The 25,545-nt window shown below is 41.4% G+C and overlaps 1 protein-coding gene across 1 annotated transcript; it reads right to left on the bottom strand.

Annotated features, from left to right (window-relative positions):
- Positions 1–1,991: 1,991 nt before the first annotated feature.
- Positions 1,992–23,979, bottom strand: SLC36A3 (solute carrier family 36 member 3). The gene is made up of 10 exons (XM_005897320.2): positions 23,840–23,979; positions 21,797–21,887; positions 18,578–18,666; positions 15,948–16,043; positions 11,461–11,545; positions 10,320–10,538; positions 8,302–8,400; positions 7,801–7,967; positions 3,494–3,663; positions 1,992–2,260 (listed from the first exon to the last, which is right to left on the bottom strand). Exons 1-10 carry the CDS (start codon positions 23,977–23,979, stop codon positions 1,992–1,994), a joined length of 1,425 nt encoding a protein of 474 aa, XP_005897382.1.
- Positions 23,980–25,545: the final 1,566 nt, after the last annotated feature.

Genomic DNA, 25,545 nt, shown 5'->3' on the forward strand with positions numbered 1-25,545 from the left:
CTGAATGGTCTTAATTTCTTTTAGAAGTATTTTATAGATTTTAGTGTACATGTGTTTCATATCTTTCATCGGAATTAACCCAGACTATTGCATGTTTTTGGTGCTTTTGTAAGTGCAGTTTCTAATTGTTCCCAGTCACAAATTTTCAAATAATAAACCAACCCTCTATTCCTGGGATAAACCCCACTTGGTCATGATGTATTATTCTTTTAATATATTGCTGAATTTGATTTGCTAAAATTTTGTTTAGCATTTTTACATCTATGTTCATGAAGAATTTTGTTCTGTAGCTTTATCTTCTTGCAATGTCTTTGCCTAGGTTTGGTTCACATAGTGTTTTAAACCAGCTTTTAAAAACTAATAAATCACAAATATATCATATGCATTTTAATGTTGTATTTTGCAATGTTTGGGGGGCATCACAGCATTTTATTTTGGATGAATCATAGTTTAACCTAATGTTGGATATTTGTTTCCAACTCTTTACTGTTATAAACAACGCATCCAGGGACTTCCCTGGTGGTCCAGTGGTTAAGAGTAAGCCTGCTAATGCAGGGGATATGGGTTCAACCCCTGGTTCAGGAAGATTCCACATGCCATGGGGCAACTAGAGCCATGTGCCACAAATACTGAGCCTGAACTCTGGAAAACGTGAGCTGCAGCTGAGTCTGCATGCCACAACTACAGGAGCCCATGTATCTTCAGAGCCTGTGCTCTGCAATGAGAGAAGCCACTACGATCAGAAGCCTGCACACCACAACTAGAGAAAGCCCGTGTACAACAACAAAGACTCAGTGCAATTAAAAATAAAATAATAAAATTAATATAAAAAATTTTTTAATGCGTACATTTTTGAAGACATAAAAGATTCTTAAGATAAAGCCCTGGAAGTGAAATTAGTGGGTCAGAGGGCTATGCATTTTAAGATATATACTGTAAAACTTCCCTCCAGAAAAGTCATAAAAATGTGTTCTGCCATCTTCAGAATACAAGATTGTCTGTTTTTCCAAACCCTTACCAAAAGTAAGTATTATTTTTAAAAGGTCAGTAGTCCTTGCACATGATGAAATCCTTTCCGTCACACAAACTGCTCAGTCTCTTTAGCCTAAATCAGCTCTAAGTGGTCTTAAGGTATCTGAGAAGGTAGGATGGGGGCGGGAGGGAGAGGGGTGCAGAGAGAGAGAGGAAGAGGGAGAGAAAGAGCTGATATCCTTCTAAGTAGGAAAGTCATTTGTAATGAAAGATTGCTAAGAAATGTTTTTATCCCTTAAATTACTTCTGGGATCCCATATCTCCAGGGCAATAGGGTAACTTGCTGATGGAAAGCCCTTCAATTTTCACACATGTGGTTAAAGGATAAACCCATTTCTTTTCTTTTTTTTTTCTCTTTCAGAATGTCAGAGCTGGAAGAGCCCTTAATAGCCAATCAGTCCAATCCTTCATTTCAAAGAATGTGAAAATGAGATAGAGAGGGGGAGAAACTTGCTTAAGATCCCACAGGAAATCAGTGGCAGAGCCAATGGCTAGACAAAATTACTACTAAGTTCTATTTTTGTTCTGTGACTCTTCACTTAGAACCATATCTGAAACCATAGAAACTCATCTTCACCCAACATACTTTTCTAAACCTGATACTTCAAGGGCAGAATAGAGAGAATAACTGCTTTTGCATTTATATTTGTGCTTGGTCTGTTTCAAGGACATGGGCAAATGGCATCCTTTTCCCCATTAAATGAGGCAGATAATATGAGTGGTTGAATGTGGTTTTGGTTCACAGGTACAAAAGGCCTCCAGAGAAATCCACAAACCAGAAAAGACATAGCCTGAGAGGTACCAGTACTGACTAGTATCATCTACATTTCTCTTGGAAAGATAAAGAAGCCACTAATTAATATAGAGATGCTGGGGTTTGATGAATGTATATAACATCCACAACAGAAGTCAAACTGGGAATGGGAATATGGGAGAACTATCAGAATAAAAATAGATAATTATGCATAGACACCTGTGGAGTTGGCTACAGAATGGTTGATGGGTTGGGTCAACTCATAGAGGGCTTGGTATGTTCCAAATACACACCCCAAAAGGCCCAGAATGCTGATCATGATGTCCTTCACAATGGTGATACAGTTCATGTCTTCAGGGTAAAAGGTGATGAGCTCCAGGAAGGGAGGGATGATGAGGGCTAGGGCACTGCTGCTCACGGAGCCCACCAGGGAGATGACCAGGTCCAGGCGGGGGATGAGGATGGCTGAGACACCTGTGGGGGGAGAAGAGGCTTAGAATCATGGAATGTTCCTTCAGGAAGGGAGCCCAGAAACAAACCATTTGTTTGGAGCCTTATAATTCCCAGACGCCTGAGACACCATCTGGAGAGGTGGGAAAGCAGCTCATTGTGAACTTGAGCAGCAGATCAAGCACTGTGGCTCTGGACTTCCACATTTGTTTTAACACCAATTTACATGCTCTCCTTTCATGCTTTATCTATTGAGTTTTTCCACATATAATATTTATTGATAAGGATTCTCTATCACCCATCCGTAATGGTCTTCTCATTGCAGAGTTGGGGAAGTCTAGAACTCTAGAGGGAATGGGTCATGCCCAAGGTCACATAGAGCTGAGACGAGAATCCAATGAGATGGGATTCCCTCAACTGTAACAGAGTCTTGGAGACTTTAAGATGAAATTTACTCTCTCTCTTGCACAACAATCCTACAGTTGTTTGAGATACAGATACAGAGTTTACCCAAGCCTTTGTTTCTCCAGGCAAAACCTCCCTAGTTCTTTCCTTCATTCCTCACAGGCCACCATTTTAAATTTTCTTAGAGAAAGCATTTCCCAGCCCTATTCACAATGTTTCCCAAACATCTACAATGGCACCTGATATCAAATGAACTAGGAAATGAATGAATAGAAGGAAGAAAGGGAGGGATGGGGGAAGGGAGGAGAAAATGACTTCCAAGAATTTAACAAAGCAGCCCTTTGAGGTTCTTCCTATAGTTAAACACCGCCTTAAGAGGACTTCACATTAATTTTTGATAGGAAGGAATACGGCACAGTGGAAAACACAGGCTTTGGCGCCACACAACCTGCATCAAATCTCAACTGTGTCACTTGGCAGCTACATGATGTGAGCATGTTACTTCATTTTCTGGGTCACAGTTCCTTCAGCTGGTAATATTACATAGTTAGGCTGTCCTGAGTATTACATAATCTCAGTGTTGTGCCTGACATATAGGAGGCATATAGGAATGAATAAATGACACTTCTTTCTCCCACAAACCAGCCAATGTATTCTATGTGTAGATAGTAGAGATTACTGTAACATTTACTCTGTGACAGTTCTGTTAACCCATTTTTCAGCTGGAAACTTGAGGCTCAGGGAGGTAAAACATGTTGCTTGGCTGGTGGCCGAGCCAGCGATAGTGGGGTAGCTGTCAGTGTGGCTGTGAGCCACAGCACTGGGCAAAGAGAGCCCTTTCGTCCTACTCACAGGTCAGACAGACCAAGGCTGTGCGGACAGACAGGTCTGCAAACAGCGCCCAGCTCTCTGACACCTGGGAGATGATGACGGGGATGATGATCTCAGCTGGGACGTGGAACTGGAGGGCATAGGTGAAGAAGATGCCGATGGAGTACATCAGCTTGACTGACTGGTACAACCTGTAGAGAGAGAGGGACAGCACATGAAATTTGATGTGGCTCCAGGGCAGGGCCATGCAGGATTTGCTCACTGCTTGGAAGCTGGGATTGTTAAGTTATATCACTACCTAACTTCCACTGACTCAGCCTGACGTCATTAGAGACACTTGGGAAGTTTATTAAAAGTGCACATTCTTGGAGATTCTCATTTAATAGGCTTGTAGCTCAGGAATCTGTGCCTTCTTTTTCCTTCTGTTTGTTTTTTTTTAAAAGGTATATCTGCATAGAGTAAAGTTCACAGTACAAAGATTATATTCCCTCCCACCTTTGATTTCCAGTCTCCAGTGCCTCCTTCCACAAGCAACTCCTCTAACTTTTCTTGAAGGCCCTCCAGAAATACTGTAGACACAAATTTGTACAGACTGTAGGTACACATCCGGAAGCACCCTTTACGTACCACTGATTTTTGTTCATTAAATATTTCTTAGATATTGTTCCCCATCAGTACACATAGATCTGGCTCTTCTATTTAATAGCTGCTGATATTCCAATTGCATGGATATACTATGATTTGTTTAATTTTAAAGATATTTTTATTGGAGTGTAGTTGATTTACAATGTTGTTTTAGTTTCAGGTATATAGCAAAGTGGATCAGGTGTGTGTGTATATATATATATATATATATATACACACACACACATCCTCTTTTTTTAAGATTCTTTTCCCATATAGGCCATTACAGAGTACTGAATTGCGTTCTCTGTGCGATAAAGCAAGTTCTTGCTAGTTATCTATTTTTATAATCTTTAGCTGCTCCCCAATTAATAGACATTTAGATTATTCCTAGTCTTCTGTCAGTAAACAATGCAGCAAAGAATATGCTTGTACATATACCTATGCACATATAGTATACAACCCCAGATGTAAAAATGCTGAGTAAAAGTATATGTGATTTCACATTTTGATAACTCTCATTAAAGGGAACCCTCACACACTGTTGTAAATTGGTGCGGCTACTGTGGAAAACAGTATACCGGTTCCTCAAAAAACTAAAAACAGAACTACCATATGACTCAGTAATTCCACTCCTGGGTATGTAACTGAAAAAAATTAAAACTCTGATTCAAAAAGATACATGCACTCCCATGTTTGTGTGAAAGTTGCTCAGTCGTGTCCAACTCTCTGCAACCCCATGGACTATACAGGCCAGGATACTGGAGTGGGTAGCCTTTCCCTTCCCAAACCAGGGATCAAACCCAGGTCTCTTGCATTGCTGGAAGATTCTTTACCAGCTGAGCCACAAGGGAAACCCCTATGTTCATCACAGCATTATTTACAATTGCCAAGATATGGAAGCACCAGATGAAAAGATAAAGAAGACATGGTTTATGTATACAATGGAATGCTGTGCTGTGCTTAGCTGCTCAGTCGTGTCTGACTCTTTGTGACCCCATGGACTGTAGCCTGTCAGGCACCTCTGTACATGGGATTCTCCAGACAAGAATACTGGAGTGGGTTGCCATGCTCTCCTACAGTGGATCTTCCCAAACCAAGGATTGAATCCAGGTCTCTTGCACTGCAGGTGGATCTGAGGCACCAGGAAAGCCCAAAAATACTGGAGTGGGTATCTTATATGTTCTCCAGGGGATCTTCTGACCCAGGAATCCATCCAGGGCCTCCTGCATTGCAGGTGGATTCTTTACCAGCTGAGCTACCAGGGAAGCCCATAATGGAATGCTACTCAGCCATAAAGAAGAATGAAATTTTGCCATTTGCAACGGTGTGGATGAACTTGGAGGGTATTACGCTAAAGTGAAGTAAGTTAGACAAAGACAAATACTGTATAGCATCACTTATATGTGGAATAAAAAAAATAACTAGTGAATATAACAAAGAAGAAGCACATTCACAGATAGAGAGAACCAACTAGTGGTTACCAGTGAGGAGAGGGGTGGAGGGAAGGGCGAGATAGTTGTAGGGAACTAACAGGTACAAACTACTGTGTATAAAATAAGTGAGCTGCAGAATATATGGTACAACACAGGGAATATAGCCAATATTATATAATAACTATAAATGGAACATACCATTTATTAATAAAAATTGACTCACTGTGTTATACACTGGAAACCTATGTAACATTGTACATCAACTATACCTCAATAAAAAGAAATAAAAAATACAATTTTGATAGCTCTTGACATATTGCTCATTTGTTGTCCGAGTACAGTGGAGTGCTCCATCCTTGGAAAAACACAGTGTGTGACCACATGCTGGTTTGTGCCATTGTGTTTTGTAAAACTGACATTTCTATTATTAGGAGCGAGACAGAGCAATTTTTCAAATATATAAATTGTCATTTTTGTTTTAATTTGCCTGCGAACTATTTGTTCACACCCATTTCTTCTTGGTCTTTTGCTTATTCCTTCTTTAAGGCTCTTCTGGAGAATTTCATCACCAGCCAGGCTCAGAGAAGGTGTGAGGTCCTTATGGCACCTGATGCCCATTTTTTCCAGCTGATATCGCAGAAGGAAAGTGCCCTGCCCAAGGTAGTGGCAACCCGAATTCCCCAGAATAAGAACAGCATATTATGTTGATATCTTACTGGTATAAAATAAGTCACAATTTCAAGGAAATTCCACATTAATTATCTCATCTGGTCATTACAACAACACAGTGAAATGGGTAGGACTGGTGATATTTTTCTCATGGTATAGCTGTGGCTTCAAGGGAAATGAACACCCTCCTCCCCGACCTCCCCACCCTCCCTCCCCTCCAACCCGCCCCCATCCCCGCCCTCCACTGCCTCCCGCATTCTACTGACTTCCAAAAGACCAAGGCTGTGGGGGAGACTAACAACGATAATAGCTAGTACTCAGTGAGCACTTACTGCATACCAGACACTTTTCTAAGCGTTTTATGTATTTGAAGCCAATTTGCCCTCACAGTCACTCCCTAAGAGACAGTGTGGCAGTCATTTGTGCTGCTCAGCTGCTCAGCAAATACCTCCGAGTCTTCCAGACATGTGGCAGAATTTTACTTCCGTGTCCTCTGCAGTGAGCCATGGTCACTTGCTTTGATTGATGAAGTGTGAACAGAAGAGACAGGTTACTTCCTAGAGAAATTTTAGGGCCTTCATGGTGATGGGTGTGATTCAATGTGCTCTTTGCCATGGCAACCAACGAAGTTTCAGGGGTGGCTGGCTGATCAGTCTGGGTCTTGGAAGTTGGTATGGTGCAGAGCTGAGCCCCAGCCATCCCATAATGGACATGTAGCATGAGCATACAATTAAACATTTGTGTGTGTTCAGCCACTGAGATTCTGGAGTGGCTTATTTTGTTTATTACCAGAGCATAACCAATCATGACTGATACAAATAGGCAAGAGTATTATCCTTATTTTACTGAGGATGGAAATGAGGTCTGCAAGACTAGGTAGCTTGTCCAAGGTCACATGAGAACCAGGGTCAAATCCCATTGCTCAGATGCAGAATCTGTGCTCTTGGTTCTACTGGCAGCTTAGTCATTCTGCACGTACTACTGCCAGAATAAGGGCAATGGCTAATACTCGATGAACGCTATATGGCAGTGCCCCAGATGTTTCCTGGATGAATGAATGAATGAGTAAATGAATAAATGATTAATGCAAGGACTTCAGTCAAAGTTCCAGGTGGGGCACAGCGATGGCAGTCTAGGCCCATTTCTGGAACTGGGGACCTGAGTAGCTGTCCATACGCAGGACCCTCAGTCACTACTTCAGAGTTATACTTTTTGTTGTTGCTGTTTCTGTTCCCTAAGCTCTCCCAGATCATTGCTGTTTGAAAGCCTTTGAACCACAGAGTCAGACAGAATTCAGTTTCAACTTTTCATGAACAACATGAAATGGGAAAGTTACTTACAGCCTTTTCACATATCAACTTCCTCATCTAATTCAATGGAGTTGATAATAATAATGCTAACCCATAGGGCTGTTGAGAGAATTAAATGAGATGATACACAATGCCTGGATTATTAAATGTACTTGTTATTATAACACAGATACTAGCAGTCAATATTTTGTTGTTGATAATGAATCAAGGATGCCCCATTTTGCTGCTAAGGCTCAGACTCTGTGACTCCCCTCCTCTTCCCCCGAGTCCCAGATGGGCAGGGACATACCAGCAATTGGGCAAGTTGAGGGTGATGCTGGCCTGGGTGTTCGACCCAAACTTCATGTAGCCCAGTGTCCCCAGGCAGATGTAGAGGACGATGACAAGGGACATCCCCCAGTACAGAACAAAGGAAAACTGCTGTGGATGCTTCATCTGGTTTTTGAGAGGTAGAACCTGGAGGTGAAAGGAGGTTAAGAAAGAAAAGGTAGAAGGAGAGAAAGCAGGTTTCCTCTCAAGGTTGGACCTCCTTCTCCAGGTGGCCCAGAGTCAGGAAGGGTCCACATGCCCTTTCATCTCCTCCCACATTTTCTATAGCCAAGAGGGCCTCATCTTCAAGGCTTGGTGTGGTGTGCAGAGCAGGCGGCATCCTGCAAATGCGGACTGACTTTCCCTTCTTCCACGAGATCATATTCTGCACTTTTCATAAGTACTACTATTTAGATACCTGGAACAAAGACTGGCTTCCATAGAGAGAACTGAGGACTCTCAAACTCCACACCCATCTTACCATGCCGACACCTTCAAATGTGAAGATGGCTGTACCGAAGAACAATAAGAAGGTCTTCCAGCTTGCCATCAAGGGTAGGTTCCTGGGATCTGGAATCTCCTAAAAGGAAGAAGAAGGGCATTGGTTTTTTCCAAGGCATATAAGTCACCCCAAATCTGGTAGAGAGGTAGGCTTGCCTGACGTCAGCAGGGACAGTATTAGAAGCACCCATTAGACATCTAAAGCTGAGTCAGCCTTCTCAACTTTTAAAAAAGTTACTTCTTTTACACATAGCATACAATTTACCATTTTAAACATCTTGAGTGTACAATTCAGTGGCATTAAGAACATTCACATTGTTGTACAATCATCACCAATTTCATCTCCAGAACATTATCATCATTCCCAGCTGAAGCTGTGCACCCAGTAAATAATAACTCCCTGTTACCCAGCCCCCCTGGAAATGCCTATTTGACTTTCTGTCTCTATAAATTTGATTGTTCTAGGTACCTCATATAAGTGAACTCATATAATACTTCTCTTTTTGTGGTTGACTTATTTCACTAAGCATAGTGTCCTCAAGGTTCATCCATGTTGTAACATGGATCAGAATTTTATTCCTTTCCAAGGAATACATTATATATGTTTAATTTTGATTTACCACATCTTTACATGGAAAAAGGAACCCAGGGAGGAGAAGGAATTGCCCAAGGCCACTCTACTAGTCAGTGGCACAGTCCAGATATGAATTCAGGTCTTGTGTTTTCCAGTTCTCTAATACCTCTTTCCCATCACTTCTCTCAGAGCTGTGAAGTATTGGCACAGCAGCTACCACTGATCTAGAAGGAATGATTATTTTAATAAGATTCCTGTGGGCAGAATAATGTCCACATCATAATCCCTGGAACCTTGAGTATGTTACATTACTTGGCATGGGAGAATTAAGTTTCTAGACTGAATTAAGGTAGCTAATCAACTAAATTTAGTAGGAGATTACCCTGGATTATCTGGGTGGGTTTGGTGTAATCACAAGGGTCTTTTAAAGTGGAAGAGGGAATCAGGAGAGAGAACCAGAGAGATGGAAGCATGAGAAAGACACGGCCTGACACTGCTGGCTTTGAAGAGGGAAGTGGGCCATGAGCCAAGGCCTGAGGGCGGCTTCTAGAAGCTGGAAAGGGCAAAGAAACAGATTCTCCCCACAAGCTTCCAGAAAGAAATGCAGCCCTGCCCAGTGAGACCCCAAGAGTTCTGAGATAATTCTGTGTTAAGTTACTAGATTTGTGATCATTTGTCACAGCAGCAGCAGAGAACTAATACAACCCCAGAGACTTTCAAAGAAATGAAACCGTAATAGGGAATTTCAGGGCCTATAATGATAGCAAAGCATGAGGCAAAATGACTGCATTTAGGGGAAAAACTGTTTATCAGTTTCCTTGTCTGTGAACGGGGGATAAAGTAGCACTACTTCCATAACAACATCATTGTGAAGATTTAGTGAGTTAATCAACATAAAGAAATTGGCACAAAGTAAATTGAATTCCTTTATCATCCATATATCTCTTGTCAACCTATCACTATTACAATTTTCGTTGGTTACTTGGTTGAGGTTTATCTCCCCAAGTGATTGTAGCCTCCATGAGAGCAGACAGCTTGTCAGTTTTACTTATCACTGAATCCCCTGTCCCCTGTACATTGCTTGGATCACAGAAAGTGAAAGTGAAGTCACTCAGTCATGTTCAACTCTTTGCGACCCCATGGACTGCAACCTACCAGGCTCCTCTGTCCATGGGATTTTCCAGGCAATAGTACTGGAGTGGATCACAGAAGGTATCAATAACTATTTGTTAAAAGACCCATTGCTATCTAATGTGATGACGACAATGATGATGATGGTGAGTAGCTTTTATAGCCTGTGGGGCAAAAGAGTTCACAGACATCACTTGAGCAGGAGGTCACCTTTCTCGCTCTCATCTGCCCATAATGACAGTGTCTCAGAAGCCCTGGACCTTGACCCTTCTGCAGTGGTTTTGGGCACAGACCTGCATGATATACTGAAAGATCAGAGCCATGCTGCCCAGGGTGGTGATGTTGGCCAGCGTGGAGAAGATGGACAGCACCCTGAGGTTCTGGATAAACACCAGCAGGATCAGGAAGGGAAGGATCGTCAGCATGTAGAACCGAATGTCCACGTTGGGGGTCAGCACCAGGATCTTCCTGGGTTCGCAGGTTTTGGAGGTCACGTGGACTTCTTCCACCATCTGATGTGAAGCACAATGAAAGGCAGTATAATTACAGTTGCTACATTAACAAAGGAAACCCAGAGTAAGTTTCAATTTCAGATAATTAACAGATAACTTTTTAGTAAAAGTATGTCCCAAATATTATACAAAGATACACTTGTAGTATCTAAAAACAAATTGCTGCTTATCTGAAATTGAAAATTAATTGGGTTTCCTATACTTTTATTTGTTACATTTGGTAATCCTAAATTGTAGTACCCATGATTGTGACAACCGGAAACCCTTAGAATCATCAAATCTCAAGGCTGAAGCATCATTCTGTCATCTAGCCCAACCTCTTCTTATGTATCAAATAGTTCTCTTTCATATATCCAGAGAACAGGAAATGATTACACAGGAGTACCTTCTTCAACTTTAGATAGTCCTAAAAGTTAGAAAGCTAGAATTTGAGCAAAATCTGTCTGCTTGAATATTCTATCCATAACGCTTGTCATAGTTTTGACTATTTGAACGCACAAAAACAAGTATACTACTTCTGTTTCATGAAGCCAAGAAAGAATGCTATGATTGACTTGTAATGCCTGTTAGGAATGCAATGAGGGCAAGATTGCAACTTGTTTGCTTTAGTTATCTTCTACATGACAACCTTGAGATACCTAAAGAAAATCTCATCAACAATTTCAGGCTAAAAATTCTCAATTATTTCTAATTGGACATGACTGTAAGCCATCCTGGCTGCATTCCTCAGATGTTGCTTTGGCTTCCCTATGATCTGTTTAAAGAGTGATTTCCAGGACAGAAAGAACTCCCAACCAAAGCCTGATTAGGGAGTAGAAATAAAGCCTCTCCTACCATGATCCAAAAGCTTTACTTTTGCTAATGCGACCCTAGCAGCAAGAGGTCTGCTTTCCCCAACTCTGCCCAGAAGAGACCTCTTTACCTGTTGTAAATTGTCTGCCATAAACATAAAATAAACACTGCAGAAGCCCAGTTGGGTGGTGATTAATAAGAAGCTGACAGTGTACCTGAGAAAGAAAAGAAGAGGCAGACAGAGGAGAAATGAATTATTTTTAATGCATTTATTTTTATTTTTGAGACAATTATTTCTTTTGTTATTATTTTTACTATTTCCCCATTTTTTAACTTTCAAGTTTAAATTTCAAGTCCACAGTAGAAGTTGAAAGACAAGTATAATTAGCATCATATATCCTTTCACTAGAAATACTAATTCTTAACTTTTAGGTCTAACTGCATTATGTATAGATGGAAGAATGTGTTCATCCATACACACATACACACACACACGTGTGTGTGTGTGCATTTTTTCAGAACTACTTTAAAATTAACTGCACATGTTATAACATGTCAACAAAGACTGTAATACCTTCTTTAGTACTATGATATCCAACTTCAATATCCTCAAATATATAGTCTATGTTTTACTTTATTATTATTTATTTTTACTTCTTTTTTTTTTTTGCTGTGCTGCTGGGCTTGTGGGATCTTAGTTCCCTGACTAGGGACTGAACCTGGGTCCTCAGGAGTGAAAGCTCTGAATCCTAACCACCAGACTGCCAGGGAATTCCCAAATATTTCTCTCCAAAGTATCTTTTATAGCTGTTTTTAAACTTTCTTTGATTCAGGATCTAATTACATTTCATATGTTGCATTTGCCTATGTTTCTCTAGTCTTTCTTTTCAGGTAGAGCAGCCCTATACATATCTACCCTTTTTGTTTCCCGTGACATTGGCTTTTTGGGAAGAGTCTAGGCCATCTGTCTTGTAGAATGTCCCACCGTGTGGACTTACATGACTGTTTCCTCGTGATTCAGAAAAGCAAGCCTACCACACAGGTGACACTTTGTACTTATATTTCATCATATTGGGAGGCACAGGATGTCCTGTGGTTCTACTGTGATGTGAATTCTAGGCCTCTCCATTATAAGTACACATTTCCTGCTTTGCAACCTGTAGGTAAAACAATGAGACGGCATGAAGAGCCTGTCTTCCTCAAGCCAAAGGTTTTAACATTCATTGATAATCTTTGCTGAATCAGTTATTTCATTGGTTGGTTGCAAGGTGTTCTGTCATTTTATCTAAGTTGATTAGCTAGCAACTAAGAAAAATGCATTCTCTTCCTCTTTTTTATCACAATAAATTCACATTAACTATTCTTTATTTATTATATTCTGCTATTGTCATTATTCTTCTGGATTCTTAAATTGTCCTGAATTTGGAGATGTATTTATTTACTTTTTTGTGAGAACATTTTGAGAGTTCTACATTTAAAAAACTTTTTAATTGGAGGATAATTGCTTAACAATGCTGTGTTGGTTTCCGATGTGTAACATCATAAATCAACTGTAAGTATACACATATCTCCTCCCTCTTAAGCCTCCCTCCCACCAGCCTCTCTATCCCACCATTCATTTTTTTCAAAAGAACAAAAATATGTTCCTCTACTTAGGTGCTAATGTTTAGATCCGTTTTTCAAGACTGGGTTGTAGTAACCAATGCATCAGAATCATCTGAGGTTGGTGATTCCTGGCTCTCATATCAGCCCATTGAGTCAGAAGCTTGGCAGTGTCATGTGAGACTTCAGAAGGGAGATTTTTTTTTTTCTCTTTATAATGAAGATTTTTAAGCATACAAGAAAGCAATGATAATCATTCAATGACTCCTCATGAGCTCATCCCAGCCTCAACAATTAACTTTTAGGCAATCTTCTTCCATCTATTCTTCACCCTCACTGCACACAAGCTTCTTCTGTTGGAGTATTTGAAGTTAAGGGAAAAAAATAAGTAAGGTGAGGGGAATATAGCAAATTAAAGTATTTGAAGTATTCCACCTGTAAATAATTCAGTACGCAGTTCTAATGGTCAAGAATTTAAATAAAATATAACCATCATGCCCTTAATCACCCCTTACAAAATTAACAATAATTTCTTTCTTTTTAAAAATATTTACTCATTTATTTGGCTGCACCTGGTCTTAGCTGCAGCATAAGGGATCTTCGATCTTAGTCGTGGCATGTGGGAACTAGATCCCACATCTGATCTAGGGATGGAACTGACCAGGGATGGAACCTGGATCCTCTGAATGGGGAGTGTGGAGCCTAAGCTACTGGACCACCAGTGAAGTCCCACAATAATTTCTTATATCATTTAATATTCCACCATAGTCAAATTTTTCCAATTTTTTTCAAAAACATTTCAGAGTTGGTTTCTAAACAAGTCTCTACGTTGCATTGTGTTATTATGTCTCAAGTTTTTTAATCTGCTATATTCCCCTTGCCTTGTTTATTTTTTTCTCTTGGAATTTTAATTTTTTTGATTGGTGTTGAAGATGCCAGAAAATTTCCTTGTAGTATGTTTAACTTTCTAGATTCAGTGGATGAATTCATAATGTCATTTACCTTGTTCTTCTATCCCCTGTATTTCCTATAAGCTGATATTAGATCTAGTGGTTTGATAAGATTGAGGTTCTTCCTTTCTGTTTTGGGCAAGGGTATTTCAGAGGTGGCTCTCTGTACTCCCTGTTGAATCCTATTATAAGACACACTGTGTCTGGTTGTCCAGTGTCCAAACATGAGATGACTAGAAGGGGTCAGGTGATGCCTGTGTATTCTTTCTTTATCATTTTCCAATGATCTTTCACAATGAGGATAGTTGCTTACATGGAATAGATAATTTTTAATCAAACTCCCCAGGTATCTCTTAGCACACTAAAGATGACAAATTATTGATTTAAATAAAACAGTTTCCTAATTCTTTCTCAGTTACTGGCATTCTTTCTCATTGCCCCAGAGAAATGGCGTAGTGTAGTGGGTGAAAGCTGAATGTTCTAGATTTCAGTCTGTGCTCTGCCATTAGATTCCTGGGTAACTTAAACCAAACTTATGACTCTATCTGGTCTTAATTTTCTTCCATTTGAATAGATATAGATATACTGATCTTCAAGGAGCCTTCTTGCTTGAAAGTTTTATTCAGGGTGTCATCAGAAGCTGATAACTTGGTGAGAAAGGATGGACAGTTGTGAGATCTCTGTTATTACTGCCCCGTGCCTCTCCCGTCTGACAATCAGAGTGATTCCTGACATTCTCGAGAGAGGAGTTGCAGGAGGGATCTTGGCAGATGAGGGACTGACAACTCCTTGAGGGCTCTGTTGGGAAAGGCTAACATGTTAGGTGCTTGCTTGAAACTCTGCTTCTCCACTATCTGTGTCTTTGATCCTAGACATGTTATTCTATCTCTGTGAGCCTTGGTCACTGTATTTCTTCCCAATAAAGATGCACCACCTACCTCACAAGGTCATTGAAATGATCAGAGGTGATGAGATACAGGAAAGCATTTTTTATACCATAGAGTTTTTATCCAATCAGTGAACAAGCTAAATTGTAATGTTCACTATTAGGAGGAGGATTAAATAAAACCACAGGATCCATCTATATGGATGGGGAACATTGTGAGACTTACAAAACAATGAAGTTAATTTGTATGTCCCAATGTGGAAAGAAATTAGAGACATAATGTTAGATGAAAGAACAAATTTCCAATAAATACTCCAATTAATATACAAGAAAATACAAAATATATATTTCCACTTACACACATATATCCTGTTCATGCAGAGAGAAAGTCTAGAGGAATATTTATTAACTATATATCAGTGACTTCATTTTATTTATTTATTTTTGGCCACACTGCACAGCTTGTGGGATCTTACTTCCCTGACCAGGGATTGAACCTGGGCCCTTGGCAGTGAGAGCTCAGAGTCCTAACCACTGAACCTCCAGGGAAGTCCCAGAGATTACTTCTTGAATGAAGAGTAGGATGGGGGATGGAGCTATCAGAGGAGATTCTCTATATTGGTCAATAGTTTTCAATAAAAACATGTTCACTTAAAACTTTTGTTACTCAGGTGGTGTGGTGGTAAAGACTCCATCTGACAATGCAGGAGATGAAAGAGACATAGGTTTAATCCCTGGGTTGGGAAGATCCCCTGGAGAAGGGTATGGCAACACATTCCAGTATTCTTGCTGGGGAAATCCCATAGACAGAGGAGCCTGGTGGGCTACAGTCCATGGGGTCAAAAAGAAGCTGGACACAACTGAGCATGCCCATGCAATGTACTAGCAGTAAAGGAAGAACAGGTGAGCATTTTTATCACTGCTGTTGTTATTATTACTATTACTCCTGTGATATCTGGGCTTCCCTTGTGGCTCAGCTGGTAAAGAATCCGCCTGCAATGCCAGAGACCTGGGTTCGATCCCTGGGTTGGGAAGATCCCCTGGAGGAGGGAAAGTTTACCCACTCTAGTATTCTGGCCTGGAGAATTCCATGGATTGTACAGTCTATGGGGTTGCAAAGAGTCAAACGACTGAGCGACTCGCATTCATTCATTCATTTGTGATGTCTAGGACTACTACCTTCCCCACACTGAGTGTGTCCTCAGCCAGGCATTTGGGCAGGTTTCGAGACTGTACATCATGGCTTCTCCATAGTTCACAAAAGTCTTCTGCAGCCTAAAGAACGGACAAACAATGCATACCTTAATTTTTTTAAAGTACAATTTATTCCCAAAGGGAGTAATTACTATATGTTCATGTATTACTATGGAACATTTTGGTAATTTTCCAGCAATGGTATCATTGAGTTATTTTATAATGGTACACTTTTAAAAGTTTTAGAATTCTGCCTCTTATTTTTTGTAGTCGTCTTTATTAACACTAATTTTTAAGTGGATAGTATTATTATGTAGGTGGACAGTAGCTTGGAATTGATTAGGTCAGCAAACAAGGACAGTGAGGACGTGGGAGCTGTGAGGTGTGCAGACCTAGTCAGGGGGAGGGGAGAGAGGGCAATGAGGTGTAAGTGTGGCCAAGAGAGTGGGTCTACCTTTTCTGAACTGACATTCCCTTCTTCACTTCTGAGGGTGCTGGAACATTTAAGATGCTTTCCCTGGACCAGATTCCATGCAAAGGTGATTTTTAGCCTCCTGCCCAGCACCCCTGTCAGATGTGACACCCCAGTTCTAGCCCATCCCTCTTCCCCCATCCCTCCTTCTCCAGGCAGCCTTTCCAAAGGGAGGCGGAGGCCCTCTGGAGCGCTGCTGACAAAGCAAGTGGAAGCAAGTTGCCTGCGTCCCTGGAGTTAATTGCATGACTGAGGGGAGTAACTTGGAGAGAGAAAGAGACCCGGACTTGTCAGGAAACCAGAGTTTAAGTATCAACGCGTCCCTCTCAGATGGCCAGGAGACCTTGAGCAAGTCTTTTTATACTTTGGGGCTTCAGTTTTTTTTCTTCACATACAGTCTGGGTTTTGGGGAGAAGACAGTGAGAGATGGATATGGTGATGCACTGGGAACATGGCACGATGCTTCTGTTTTTATTATTATTCAATGTGTCTGGCATTTGAAATACAGATGAGGTTACATTGCATAGGACTGGCAAGTATATTAGTCTGAAGATCGCAAATTCAAAAGCAATGGGGACCAGAAAGCTATCAGTATCGTGGTGAGAATGACTGGGTGTAAGACAAAACAGGGAATCGTGGAGACAGAGTTCAAGGCTCTGGTACATGTCCTGTTCCAAAAGGGGTTGGTCAGGATGTGGCTCTAGCTGAATGATGCAGGAATAAAGTCACAGAGGTAGCAGAATGTCTAACTGGCAAGAAGGTGTAGATTTTTTTTTTAATGTGAAATCTCCAGGTTTTTAAACGTTGGCTAAAAACAAAAAGCCAAAAAAACTGTAGAAGTCCTCCATAATATATCTAAAAACTACTATGAGTCTGTAACCCTATATTAGAAAAAGAAAAGAAAAAAACAAATCAACAAAAACAAAAGTCAGGGAAAGGCTATAATAAATGACATATATTAAAAGGCTGTATGGTGGTAAAATGGTCCCAGCAGGCTTGAGGGAAGAAAAAGATTTGCAGATACGTTAAGGGGTAGAGTCAGACAGGTCTTGGAATACCAGCTCTGCCACTTCCTGGCTGTGTGACATTCAGCAAGGCATTTAACTCTCCCAAGCCTCAGTTTACTCATGTGTAAAATGGGAATAATGGTGCCTACCATAAAATTTTACTGTAAGGAATAAATAAAAGAAGGCTTGCAAAACTCTTGCTATGTACCTGGAACAATGTAAGTGTGCAATAAATTTAATTGCTAAATGCATAAATGCTCTTAACAGTGTTTCATGAGCTGGAAAGTACTACACAAGTTAGGTGTGACTGATACATACTCCAAATGCACCAATTTAGGTTATGATGATTTGACTTTATGAGGAGCTTCATTTAACAACTCTGCTTTGACTCACAAGGCCTTTCTGCACAATGAGGAGGACATACTTAGATTTGCCTGCCTTGAGAGTAGCTGAGTCCTGTGGAGAGAAAATCTCCAGGCTGTGGCTGTAAGGAATTGCTAATTACTGTGAGTTGCTAGTTTATATATACACGAAATTCTCAGCATTGTTTGCCTTCCACTGCATTTGCTTTTTTTTCTGGAATTTTGTTTTACATTAAAAGTTTTAACTATACAAACACTGTGTTGTATATATGCTTTATTAGAGATTGAAATCACTGTGAATTATTCATCTCATTGCTAACTATGTTTTTTTTTTCACTATTACTAAATTGTCCCAAAAAGGACTTACTTGGAATAAATTTCCCTTCCAAGGTGTGTGTATTGGAGCTGGGGGAGGACCAGGAGATAAGAGGTGGAGAGATTAAGAGGAAGTATCTTGAATACACATAGGTGTGTATAGAGCAAATTTGCATTTCTTATTACTTCTGATCTTTCTAGGAATGGATACTTGGGCTCATAGGAGCTTGGCAAAGTGCTCCAACTAGTCAGCAGCAGAGCTGTGCCTGGAACTTGGAGTTTCCAGTAGGATTTTAATCACTCCCTTCACTGCCTCAGAGCAGCAGGGTGGTGGCCTGGAGAAGTGGCCAGCTAATTGGGAATTGGGTCAGTGATCCCGGGAAACTTAGCACACCCTCAGTTGGAACCTGGTGCCATTTGGTGAGAGAGATGATAGAGACAGAGAAGCAGAACTCTCACCTCTGACTTAGGTGATGAGCACAATTCAACAGGATGACCATGCAATGCACGGTGAGGATCCCGATGGCCAGCAGGCTGAAAGGACCGACCTGGAGGGGAATGGAGAGGTGGGCACAGTGAATTACAAATGGATGCTCCCACACCTGGCCCTCTCCCTGCTTAGGTGCTGGGGTCCCTCTTATAATAGAGATTTTTGGATGAGAACCCTAGGATGATAGCCCCTGCCTGAATGTCCTTGTACCCCTAGATGCTCTGGCTTGAATGCTTTTCTTAGCATCACTGCAAAGTGGCTGTCCAACCTGTGCTAGAATACTTCTGATAACAAAGAGCTCATTACCTCCCAGACAGCCCATGCCTTTCCTTATCTGCCTTTAGTTCCACTTGAGAACCCTCATTCCTTTTCATATCCCAGCCCTTACCTCCTCCAAGATGCTTGAAGACCAACGTTCTTCTAAAGGATTAGTTTTCTTCTTCTAGTACGGGGTTATCAAAAGAGGCACTATTGACATTTGGGGCCAGCTGATGTTTCTGTTGCAGGGCGCTGTCCTGTACATTGTGGGTTATTTAGCAACATCTCTGGCCTCTACTCACTGGATTTCAGAAGCATTCCCCCTCTCTCTATCCCAATTTGTGACAACCAAGAGTGGCTCTAGACATTGTAAATGTCTTAGGGTATATTAGTCACTCAGTTGTGTTGAGCTCTGTGCAACCTCATGAACTGTAGCTTGCCAGGGTCCTCTGTCCATGGGATTCTCCAGGCAAGAACACTAGAGTGGGTTGCCATTTCCTTCTCCAGGAGATCTTCCTGACCCAGGGATCGAACCTGTGTCTCTTGCATATTTTTAAAGTATTTATATTTATTTGTTTATTTGGCTGCTCCGGGTCCTAGTTGTGGCATACAAACTCTCAGTTGCTGCACGTGGGATCTGGTTTCCCAAACAGGACTGAACCTGGGCCCCTGCATTGGGAGTGCAGAGTCTTAGCCAATGGACCACCAGGGAAGTCTTTCCGTTTTATTTTTTTTTTTAACTAAAAATTGTATGTACTTAAAGTGAACAACATGATTTGATATATATGTATAGCTATACACACAGAAATGATTACTAGAATCAAGCTAATGAACAAGTCTTCTCCTCACATGGTCTCCATTTTTTAAATATGTGATGAAATTATAAAGTAGGGCTTCCCTGGTGGCCCAGACACACAAGATTAAAAAGTAGGGCTCATTATTATTACATTTTGGCCATGCTGCGTGTGGGATCTTAGTTCCCTGACCAGGGATCAAACCTGTGCCCCCTACAGTGTAGAAGCATAGAGTCTTAACCACTGGATCACCAGGGAAGTCCAAGCAGGCCTCCTTATTAATCCTTATCTCCCAAGTGTGATCACAGGGCCGAGAGCAAAGAGGGACTCTCTCACCCTCTTTGTGTTGGACACCTGTGACTTTATAGATGTGACCTATACTAACAGTATCATGAGGAAACAAATGAGAGATGAAGAGCACCGCTAGAGTTCACCGGAATGTAGCCTCCATATAGCAGAAGACTGTTTTTTGGTCTTGCATACATCTATATTGCCAGAGCTTAAGAATAATAGATGCTCAATATATATTTCTCAAATGAATCATGATTAGAGGTTCTGATGGGACTTGGAGGATAAAGAAATCACCTAATAACTCTTAGGAAGCAAAAATCAAAGGATAAAGGAGTTGTCTTAAAATGCAAAGACTGCACCGGCAAAGAGAGCCTGGCTGAAGGCCATGTGCTAATAATGTTCTTCAGAAGTTCTAGAACCCTGAGAATTCTAAAGGGGGAAAGGTCCCATCTCTGTTGGAACTGATACAGATTGGAAGTCATGTCAGAAGCCAGGGTCTCAATGTGACTTTTTTAGACACGAGGGCCATTTACAGGCTTGGAGAGAAGGAGAAATTTGCTTCAACTAAATTGAAATCATCTATCTATTCAACTTTGTAGAACAAACTGGAACCTTCAGCGTGCCAGTATCTACAAGCAGGTACTGTGTAAAGGAGGGTGTAAAGATGAATCAGAGAGTTCCTGCCCTCAGAGATTTCAGGTAAGTGAGGAAGCTGGGAATGTAAAAAAATGAGCACGTTCCATCTTTGTAAGTGCTGTAAGAATTCCAGGTTATATAGCTATAAGTTCTAGAAAAACACAAGGTGAAGGAATTTTAATAGGAGACAGAGGAAGGGGATTTCAGAGGACTTCAGAAAGGGAAACAAAGAATCAGGATTTTTAAAATTTTACAGAGGAGGGGGATTTCAAAAGACAGAAATAAGGGAGATGGGAACAGCATAAGATAGAGGACGGAGGAGGGAGGGCACAGGAGGTGGCATGGGATTGGTGGAGCCTTGTTCACCCTCATCTTCCAAAATTACCTTCTCACAGTCAAATGGATGGAAACAGGAGTTACACACTGAAATGCCTGGAGGTGCCAGGCTACTGATATCAATGAACGAAATGGCAAGGATATAATCCTAGGAAGTTGGGAGAACTGTGGCAAAGTAGATTCTGAATTAGTATGTGAGTTATGGTGAGTCCTTAAGAACAGTGGTGGGGAGGGGGAACTGGATGAAGGTGGTCAAAAGTAACAAACTTCCAAATATGAGATAAATAGGTACTGGGGACTTAATGTACAACATGACAACTGCAGTAAACACTGTTATGTGGTATATTTGAAAGGTGCAAAGAGAGGAGATCCTAAAAGTTCTCATCACAAGGAAAAACAATACCTATTTCTATAATCATATGAGGAGATAGACATTAACTAAACTTATTATGGTAATCATTTTACAGTATACGCAGTATGTGTGGTAAGTCACTTTGGTTGTGTCAGACTCTGTGTGACCCTGTGGACAACCATAGAGCCAGCCAGGCTCCTCTGTCCATGGGATTTCCCAGGCAAGAATACTGTAGTGGCTTGCCATGCCCTCCTCCAGGATATGCAGTATACCTTAAATTAATATAGAGGTGGTTGTCAATTATATTTCAATAAAATTGGGGGAAATATGGCCTGTCCCCTCCAGGCACGTTCCATTTAGCTCCAGGTTGGCTCCAGAGGATTGATGCCAATAGGTTCATTTCCCATTGCAAAGAGTGCTCCCAAATTGCCAATTGATAAACAATGCTAAGGCTGTAGGAGCCTGCCAACCCTTTCCCTGAAATGGGGAGACGTGGTTCCCATTCCACAGGTCCATCTTACCAACAAGCCGGCATTTTTCATGGCCAGAGGAAGTCCCAGGAGCCCTGTGCCAATGTTGCATTTCAGTAAGTGAATCAAGGTTTGCATCATCCTGTAGGGGGAGCACAGGGCAACAAAAGGGTATGTTAGTGGAAGAAAATGTGACCCAGCGCTCTGGCTTCTTTCGTCTCTCCAGCACCCTCTGGTGGGAAGATGGACAAAATCAGATGAAATGGACTCTCCATTTTACTCTGTTCCCAGGATCTGTTCTGCAACCTCTGATCCAGAGCTGGTGCTAGTTCAGGTGACTCAACAAATATGTACCACACACTGTGCTGTGCTCTGCTTAGCTGCTCAGTTGTGTTCGACTCTTTGTGACCCCGTGGACTGCAGCCCGCCAGGCTCCTCTGTCCATGGGATTTCCCAGGCAAGAATACTGGAGTGGCTGCCATTCCCTTCTCCAGGGGATCTTCCCAACCCAGGGACTGAACCCAAGTCTCCCGCATTGCAGGTGGATTCTTTACCATATGAGCCACCAGGGAAGCCTACCACACACTAGGCTCTAAATAAAAAGTTAATAACCATTGCTATCATCCTGGATAACTCCCTGCTGCTGCTACTGCTGTGCTGTGCTCAGTTGTGTTTTACTCTTTGCGAAACCCCCTGGACTGTAGCCTGTCAGGCTCCTCTATGGAATTTCCCAGGCAAGAATACTGAGTGGGTATTTCCTCCTTCAAGGGATCTTCCTGACCCAGGAATTGAACTCAACATCTCTTGTGTCTCTTGCACTAACAGGCAGATTCTTTACCACTTGAGTCACCTGGGAATCCTGGATAACTCTGGGCTTCTGAAAAACTGTAACCTGCCAGGCTCCTCTGTCCATGTAATTTTCCAGGCAAGAATACTGGAGTGGGTTGCCATTCCCTACTCCAGGGGATCTTCCTGACCCAAGGATTGAACCTGCGTCTCTTGGGTCTCCTGTATTGGCAGGTGTATTCTTTACCACTAGCGCCACCTGGAAGGCCCCTCCAAACCCTTATGTCATCATACTTTATTTAAATAATCACTCATTGTGTCTGAACTATCAATAATGTCACAGCCAGATCTGAAGTCAAGATCTGGCTTCAATAAAATTATCATGCATACCTGTGTTATTTCATTAGGAAAAATTCCTGGAATGGTATTATTGATCAAAGGACTTTTATTTATAGTTACTTAAAAAACCCTAAGTAACACAGTATGAAGTTTAAAAGGTAAAACAAACAAAAGAAGAACCAAAAAAACCTTATATACTGAACATAAACGTCTCTTCTATCTGCCTCTCAGTCTCCCAATTCTCTTAGCCAGAAGCAACCACTAAGGCCAGTTGTGTGTGTGTGTGTGTACTTAAAAAAAAGCATACGTCAAATACTTGTATGTTTTATATAAATATGTGTTAGGACTTGACATACATCACAGCATTGCCATCTAGAAAGCTACCAGTTTAATTCTTTCCAAAATAACATGAAAGTGGGCATTTCCTGACATCCTTATCCAACACTGGGTATTGTCATTTACAATCTCTTCATGCAATGGATATTATCTGATCTGATTACTAAATAATAGTTTAATTGGCAATAAAGCCTTAAGGAAAAGAACCATGTGTCTGAGTTTAGGGCAGTAAAAGTAGGGACATAGGGCTAGGAGGTGAACTTTTATTTTCCGGATGGGTTTGTATGAGGAAGGGAGGGGGCAGTGGGGAGAGAGAGAAGAAGGGAGAGAGAATATGAATACTAGCAGTTGTTGAAGGAGTGGAAAGCAGCCAGCCTGGGGTAGAAACTGCTGAAGAAAGAGCCGTCAGCATGATATAGAAAATTGTTCCTGGAATCAACAAGTTCATGTAGGGGATGACTACCTGTTTTTTGCAAAACCTGTGAAAAAGTTTGACGTGGGTATAACTTTTCAGAGTCTAAAGGTTTCATCTTTAGTCCATGCGTGTCCTGTTCAGTGGGGTTAAATGTGGCCCAGCGCCGTGAAGGCAGCAGTGCCTGACCTCAGATGGGGAAGGGCAGTGTGGCCACTTACGACAATCCATTGGCTTCCTCTGCAGGATGGATCCTCTCTGAAGTGATACTACTACTACTCTCTGAGAGTGACTTGGACCCGTCATCCAAGGACTTGGGCTTGCTGGTGTTGTCCCTTGCAAGCAATGAGATCTTCAACATGGTGGGTGGGTGGTGACGGCTGAGGGTTAAGGCCTGTAACAGCCTTGAACCAGTCTCCCATGGGTTTTTCTCCAGAGAAACCAAGGCTGCAGGCCTGAGAAGCTGGCTCCCAATTCCTGAGCTGGTCCTGGCGCTGGTGACAGGGGGAAGCTGATGTTGACGACAGGCCTCGCCTGGCTTTGGGGACTTAAGAGAGTCTCATCTCAGGATGGTCCTCAGTGCCCCTTTCGACTGCCCGGCCACACAGGACCTGCCTGGACTTTCAGCTGCTTCCAGTTCAGCCCTCAGTGCTTTAGGGCAAAGTGAACCGTGTGGCTGGGAGGAAGAAGACACCATTGGACTGGAGGTCCTGGTGCCTGGATGTGGGGCCAGGCTCAGAACTTGTCTCTCTTTGGTAAGGGGGAAATCAGAGCTACCTCACAATGGAGGCTGCCCAGCCAACAAGGTGCTGCTTGATTGCAGGATGCAGGTGTGGCTCTACAGAGGGTCCCATCACCTTCCCAATGTGGGGATGGAGCGGCTTTGTGTTTAAATTGATGTATAGTTGATTTGCAATATTACATTAGTTTTAGGTGTACAACATAGTGATACAAAAGTTCTATAGATTATCCTCTAACTAAAGTTACTATAAAGTACTGGCTATATTCCCAGTGCTGTACAGTATGTCCTTGTAGCTTATTTATTTTCTACGTAGTAGTTTGTACCTCTTAGTCCCCTACCCCTATCTTGTCCTTCCTCCTCCCGCCATTGATATCCATTAGTTTGTTCTCTATATCTTTCTTTCCTCGGAGCTTGTTATATTCATTCCTTTGTTTCATCTTTTAGATTTCACATATAAGTGATAACGTACAGTATTTGTCTTTCTTTGTCTGACATTGCACCTTATAAGCATAATAACCTACAGGTTCATCCATGCTGCTGCAAATTTTTATCCTTTTTTATAACTAATAATTCATTGTATGTATATATATATACACACACACACATTTTCTTTATCCATTCATCTGTTGATGTACACTTAAGTTGCTTCCATATCTTGGTAATTGTAAATAATGCTGCTGTGAATATTGGGGTGCATGTATCTTTTCAAATTAGTGTTTTGTTTTCTTTGGATATATACTCAGGATTGGAACTTCTGAATCATTTGGTAGTTTTTTTTAGTTTTCTGAGGAACCTCCATACTGTCTTCCATAGCGCCTGCAACAGTTTAACATTCCCATCAACAGTGTACAAGGCTTCCCTTTCCTCCACATTGTCCCAACATTTGTTATTGGCAGTCTCTTTGATGATAGCCATTCTGACAGGTGTGAGGTGATAGATCTCATTGTGGTTTTGATCTGCATTTGTCTGCTGATTAGTGATGTTGAACATATTTTCATGTGCCTGTTGGCCGTCTGTATGTCTTCTTTGGAAAAGAAATGCATTTTTAATGGTTATTAATTTTTGCCTTTAAATATTTAATTTTTAACTCTTAATAGAATCCTGGCTTTGTCACTGACTAGCTGTGTAGCTTGGCCAAGTCACTTAACCTTTCTGTATCTTATTTTCCTCATCTATAAAGTGAGT

The sequence above is a fragment of the Bos mutus genome, chromosome 7 (genome assembly GCF_027580195.1).
Source record: "Bos mutus isolate GX-2022 chromosome 7, NWIPB_WYAK_1.1, whole genome shotgun sequence".
NCBI classification, from domain to species: Eukaryota; Metazoa; Chordata; class Mammalia; order Artiodactyla; family Bovidae; genus Bos; species Bos mutus.

What these genes read in the sequence shown, in the direction of transcription:
- SLC36A3 (XM_005897320.2), bottom strand. Translation starts at nt 23,979, where the DNA reads ATGTTGAAGATCTCATTGCTTGCAAGGGACAACACCAGCAAGCCCAAG. An exon ending in GAGGAAGCCAATGGATTGTC is followed by an intron (nt 21,888 to 23,839) that starts GTAAGTGGCCAC and finishes CTCCCCCTACAG; the next exon opens with GATGATGCAAACCTTGATTC. An exon ending in TGAAAAATGCCGGCTTGTTG is followed by an intron (nt 18,667 to 21,796) that starts GTAAGATGGACC and finishes ATTCCCCTCCAG; the next exon opens with GTCGGTCCTTTCAGCCTGCT.